The sequence below is a fragment of the Pterocles gutturalis genome, unplaced genomic scaffold (genome assembly GCF_000699245.1).
Source record: "Pterocles gutturalis isolate BGI_N339 unplaced genomic scaffold, ASM69924v1 scaffold12760, whole genome shotgun sequence".
NCBI classification, from domain to species: Eukaryota; Metazoa; Chordata; class Aves; order Pterocliformes; family Pteroclidae; genus Pterocles; species Pterocles gutturalis.
In genome coordinates this window covers 12,661-19,270 of record NW_010138371.1, presented here as the reverse complement: position 1 = coordinate 19,270, position 6,610 = coordinate 12,661, and the positions used below count along the sequence as shown (strand labels likewise).

General features: G+C 37.5%; 1 protein-coding gene across 1 annotated transcript; it reads left to right on the top strand.

Annotated features, from left to right (window-relative positions):
- Positions 1 to 3,097: 3,097 nt before the first annotated feature.
- Positions 3,098 to 3,304, top strand: LOC104468749 (A-kinase anchor protein 7 isoforms alpha and beta-like; the record flags this gene model as incomplete). Its single annotated transcript, XM_010082980.1, has 1 exon — positions 3,098 to 3,304. A coding segment is annotated over one exon (207 nt), but the record flags the coding sequence as incomplete, so codon positions are not given.
- Positions 3,305 to 6,610: the final 3,306 nt, after the last annotated feature.

The following is a 6,610-nucleotide window of genomic DNA, read 5'->3' as shown; positions in this document are numbered from 1 at the left end:
TGAGAGGCATAGCATAGATGCAAATATGCGATATATCTGTTTCCTTGTCAGAACAGAACTTAAAAACAAAGCAATTCTGAAATTTTAAACCTCCTTTTTAAATCTAAAACATTAATATCTACAATGACTTTTTACTGATATTCTGATAATTCCTATGACACAAGACAGTCTACACAAAGAAGCATTTGCCTGCTGCAAAGCAATTGTATATGTCTAAGAAGCAGGCAAGCAGCAGATGCAGCATGGAAAGAGAGATATAAACAGGATATGTATGTGTGTTAAATATTCAAGTAAATACAGATGATCAGTACCTGTTACTATGATGTGACCTGTTTTTTTTTTTTGTGTTTTTGTTTTTGTTTTTTGTTTTTTGTTTTTTTTGTCAACAGTCATGAATAGGAATGATACAATAGTATACAACTATCATGCCAGTGAACCTTAGCATTCCATGGACACTCACACAACTGCTATTTAGGGAGTCTGAGAGTATAAACAAAACATGGGTGAATCATATAGCCCATGTGCCAGTCCACCAAGGTGGCTGGACAGATGAATCCAAGGGTGCTCTTCATACAGGGATGTGCACACATTCATATTCACACGTCAGTCAGATCCCTTGTGTCTTCCCAGTGGGAGTGCGGAGCTCACTTAGGAGGTACTGTAGACTCGACTCCAGACTGTCAAATATTAAATACCAAACAAACAAAAAAAACCCCAAACATTCTTCTGTAGCTATATAAACTGGACTTTTAAAATGCTTAAGTAGTCTGACTTTTTTCATGCTTGAGAAGTTATTTACACAGTGAGCTATCTACTGAATTTGAAGTTTTAAATGCAATAGTAGATCTATAGATTTTATACATATATATGTAAGTGAGAACTGTTTTGCAGAAAATATTTATGAGAAGAGCTCTGGCCTTTTTTCAAAACTGTAAGAATAATACATAATGTACTACAAGTAAAATTACATTCTGAGTAAATATAATCACTGCTGTTCTGTGGTATCTGGAGGCCTCTGTGACTGATTAGTCATAGTCAGCATATTAAGTACTATTGGGTCAAGTGTCAGAGTGGCTGAGCACCATACTTCCCATTGATTTTGTTCAGAGTTGCGTGGATGGATCGTTGGAGCTGTGCAAGTAACAATTCCTGTGATTCACTAGCAATTCTGAAAAAATGAGAAACTGTCCAACTGGAAACCAGAGTGTTACTTTTTTTCTAGTGAATAAATAGGCTGAGACAAACAAAATATTTTGTCGAGCATCTTTAATAAAAGCAAAGGAAATTTGGAATCAAAGTGCTGCATTTAGAGGAGCATGTGGGATCAATTCATAAAAGCTGGGAGGAGATGCTGCTCATATATATTTTACGTCTCCTGAGAGATAAGAGCCTAAATTCAATCCATCCTCTAACTAAGTTAAAGGATGGGCTTAAGCCCAGGATTTACAAATAGCAAGGGAACATGGTAAGCAGTGGGACAGAGAGTGTGGAGTATGCAGCTGTTTGAGTCAGTTTGGGAGCAGTGCCTGTGCTTCCCTTGGACTTGTATATTAACCTAAAATGTTTCTTGTTGGAAGTGCTAAACCCATTTTTAATGCTGTCTCTTGTTTGTTTGGGTTTTTTTAAATTTTGTTTTAACCAGAACTATTCCCATAGCCACCTTTTAAAATATTTTTCAGAGTATTTTTTCAAACTTTTTTTGAAATGTAATGAAATGCTTTATCTAGGTCTAGTCTGATGGCTCTTCAGCTGGAACGTGCAGTTCTTCCTTCCCCACAGTAGCAGTGCTGCAGAGGCCCAGAACTAGAAGACTCTGGTCTGTCTTGCTGTTCCCCAGTGCGGTGCTCTTACTAACAGCTAATGAAGGTGCTGCCTCTCAAAAGGAAGGGTTTTGTTAACCTCTCCCTCTCGAATCTCCATATGAATTATGTTTTATCAGGGAAATCACTCCTGGGTTGTGCAATCCACTAGGAAGACCATTAAAAGTCTTTTATAACTATGATGTATGTGTGCTGGCAAACTTGAATAAATTTACATATATGAAAAAGAGGAAATTTAGATAATTGAACAGTACAAAGCTTTCTGCTGAGAGCATACAGTAGTATCTTTTTCACCAGATGTGTGTGACTAAGCAGGCTCTTGTTACTGGTTGCAGAATGCTAACTCCAGAAAAGGACATTAAAAGTATGGCCTTTAAATATAGATGGAGGGAAACAGCTATTTACCTGGTGCAAGAAATTGCAAAGTGGCAAATTACATGGCCAGTGGAAATCAGACAGTAAAATCTGCTTTTCCTGGAATGCATTCTTAATAAAAGGAAGATGCTCTAGTAGGCTATATAGTTTATTAGGAAAATGATTTGTGGAAAAGTACAATTTCAAAATACATGTAACGATGTATGAGAATCCTCACTATGTATAGTTATTTCATTGTGTGTGTTTATTCATATGAACTCTTAACAAAGGGGAATGCCAGCTTCTTGCTTTTATCAGCAGATATCTAAGAATAGACTGCTGCAACTTGCATTTCTTCAGTGTCAGAGCTTGAAGTTAGAAGACAGAAGAGAAGGGGGAAGTACATGGTTTTTCGAAGTTTTATACTTTGTTTAGAAAAAAATTTCTAACCTGCGCTTAGAGTAAAACTCTTGACTTACAAGCAGTGAATAAATAGGTAGATTTTAGAGTTATTAAGCAAAATCATAATACAGAGGCAGCTAAATTTAAGAATGCTGCTGAAATGTAAATTCATCATGTGCCATGTTCTTCATCTTTGCCTAGATGGCACGGATGATTGTTGTCCAGAAGAAATTAAATTTACACTCTTACTCTCTAAGTTGAGTGGGTGCTCATAGTGTTAGCCAGTGGCTTTTACTAGAGTGTTACAATGAAGATAAGCAGTGAAATACTTTTGATCTGATATACTGTATACATCTTCATGAAACACTTTTGATTCAGAGCTTGAGGAGGGGAAAATTACTTTTTATAATCAGTAAGAGGCAGCTAATAACTTAAAATTCAGCTCAGACAGAGGCTCCTGATACAATTGCAGCTACTGTCTTTCCGTGGCAATGAATTCCTTCTCTTGTCTGTTGTGACGCATAGGTGAAAAACATGCAGCAGAGCCAGACGATGCAGAGCTGGTGAGCCTCAGCAAAAGGCTGGTGGAGAACGCGGTGCTGAAGGCTGTACAGCAATATTTAGAAGAAACTCAAAACAAAACCAGACAGACTGATGGAAGCCCTGTGAAAACTGAAGAAGCAGCAAGCGGCAGTAAGAATGAGAATGACAGTGATAACAGCAAGTGAGCACTGTGCAAAAAGCCTGGGAGCAAATATCCCACCAAGAATAACCACAAAAACATGTTCCAGCTCCCCGCTGAAGTTTGCTAAGTGGTGCTGGGTGATAGGCACTCTGCTTTGTGAGTCTCTTATCAAAAGTTTGTTCTGAATCAAAGGACACTGTCTACTGGTTTAATAAGTGCTTGCACTGCTAAAAATCTGTTCAGCGCTGGGAGGGATGGACAGTGGAAAAAAAGACGACAAGAATGGTGAAGCAGGCAGCTCCAGTCTTCACTGGCTCTTGGTACCAGGAGTCCCTTCCTCGCTTTTGAAGAGAAACTGAGCCCTTTGCATTTGGCTTTTGGATTGACATGAATGGCCATGGAAGAGGCTTTGCCATAAGTGGAAGCGATTGTCCTCCGCCTGAGGGCTTGGCACTGCCGCAGGGCTGCTCACTCCATGTGAGAGCACATGCTGTTTCCTAGTCAACAGCAGACAACCCCAAGCTAAAAATTACCACTACAGATATTCATCGCAGATACTGTTACACAGTATATAATATGGCAGGAGTTTCTCTTAAATGTAATGCTGTACAGTTCTTTACTTTTTGGTAGCAATTGTTGATGTAAATTATAATTTTTTTTTACAAAATACCTTTTTATAAAAAATCAATGTGAGCAAAAGCAATTAATATTGTCCACATCAGATACAATTGCTTTATCTCCATGCATTAATGACTCTAATTACATTAGTTGTTATAAAATATATAATATTGTTCTTTTCCTGTAGGAAAGAGCCGTGAAGCAGACTTAGTAAAGGAAGCTTTGCACAGAGAAACACAGGCCCTGTTGTCCAGACTGAATCAGATAAAGGAGCTGTTATCCAGTCCTGATATCCGTACAAAAATTAGCAAAGAACTGTTTGAAGACAGGCACAACTCTAACAGTAAATGAAAAAGTTGTACTGATGCTGGATCTCCAAATGCATGATTGTAAATTGCCATGATGTAAAATCTCATGGGGTTGTTTAAAGACAAAAAATACTTCTTCAGGAAATTTTCCTTTCTGATTCTTTTTTACTGAGATGATGAATGGGTATAAATGGCTCATGAGGAATAATGCTGAAATATGTGCACAGAGGGAGTATATTTTATAATGATAAAGTACAGCCACTCCTCAGCATTGCTTTGAAACATATTTGAATGGGCAGGTATGTGTCAGGACTCCAAAGTGGAAAAATACTGTTTTCAAATAAATCTGAGCAAACACTGTGCCCTTCCTTTATCATTGCAAATAATTCAGATTTTTCTGATAGATCCTTTTCCCTCTCTGTGGTATACAAATATTAAAAAATGGATGCTTTTAAATACTTTAAAAGGTATATTTGAAAAAAAAAGTCTTTTAATTATCTGCCTTTTGGATATGTACTGGCATTTTGGGTTGGCACTGTCTGGTTTGAGGTTTTTTTTGTTTGTTTTTTTTTTTTTTTAAACAGCACTTGAATACTTGTATAGATGCTGATGTTGTTTCTGCTGATGTTTACACTAATGCAAGAATGTTTTAAATTTCAGAATTAAATTCAGGCTCCACTGATCTCAATGGGAGACTCTCGTTGGCTTTAATGGAGTCAGGATGCTGCAATTAAGATTTCTCATGAAAATAATAATATTCTTTGGGATACTATTTGCCTTTTTACTTTCGTAGAACAGTGTTTTTGTCTTTTGTTTTTGATGTTTCCTCCATCTCTACCTTCTGCCTGAGGTGGGGTGTCAGTTTGCTCTCGTTGTTCACTCCACACACCTGCAAGATTCACTGAAGCTTTGGGTATACAGCAATGCAGGAGTAGGTCCAATATTTGTATTTTTATCAACATTGTTTAAAACTGCCTCTGATCATAAGTGCCATATGATACATGTTGTGATTAGTATCAGAATTGTGCTGTTAGAACAGCTGTGTGCATATTCTTCATTGCTCTCAATCACTGGTCACTTAGTCAGAACTGATTTTTTTTCTCATTTGCTGTGTAACAGTCTGTTCTGAAATATGTCTCATACACCTCTCAAGCCATGTTTGCAATAAAGTGTTTTTTTCCTTTGCACTTTATGTATGTTTTCACCTGTCTCCAAATGGACTTTAATAAAATTAAGTACTTTGCAAGGAGCAAACCTGATGGAAACGATGCTTGTATGAATCATGCCCTTAAGCTGACTGTGTGTGTTGTGCGGAGATGCACAGCTAGAGCTTCAGTACCGAAATCATGTGAGGAAATTTATGCAGATAAGCTAGTCTAAACTCATTATGGTCTTAAGTGGAAAAAGATAACTAGATAACTAATAGATAACTCTAGTTATTAATTTATTTTCTGGGCAGTATGGGATTTGAAGGATCTACTGGTACAACTTCCTCGAGGTCCATATCTACCTGAAAAACTGATTTTGAGTGTAACAATCAGATTCAGATTTGCTCTAGCATAAAAAACCAACACAAACCAGAACTGAATTTGCCATTGTCACTGGAGCTGAAAACACAAATTTTCACCAGTGCATCTATAAATCCCTGCACAGTGACTGTCTGAGCCCAGTGTCATCCTTTATTCTACAGGCTGAGGAGAGATGCTGGAATTACTGCATCCTTATATAGAATAAGTTTTTTTGTTACAGCAAACAGTAGCGAGTACTAGTTCATTCAGAGATAGCTATTCAAATTTAACTCCAACTTGCAGATGACAACATAAAACCAGACCATCAGCTATGAATGCTGGAAAACAAGTTATTGTGTTATGTCTGAATTTCAGGTTGTCATCTCCCTTTCCTCTGTACAAGTCATTACCATGAGTAAGTGCTGTTTTATATCATTTGGCTTGTAATAGTCATTGTCCAGAAGTTTCAAGTAAAACTGTAGAAATTAATCACTGAATTTATGTCCAGACACTTTAGTAGGTGACCTGGTTATTAGAGGCTCTGCACATTCATATTTCTTACGGATGGCATCCAGAATAGCAGCTCTAAAAAAATACAGGGGAGTTCATGGCCTGAACATAGGCAGCTAGTATTGTTTGAGATGCCCTAGAGTGGGCCTGGCACAGGTCTGGCAAATATGACACAAACCCTACAGGAGACGTGTTCTTGATCAGGAACTGTGGGCTAGAGGTTACCCCAGAGCCTCTAAAAAGACACTAAATACATGTGTTTAAGAAATTAAATCACATCTTTGATTTTCAGATGTTTTGACCTGTGAAAGTCAACAGGGCTTTTGTTTCTAAACTATTCACATTCTTTTAAAATGCCAACCATAGTCTTTATTTCTGGTTTTGGCAGGACACCACTATTAATTT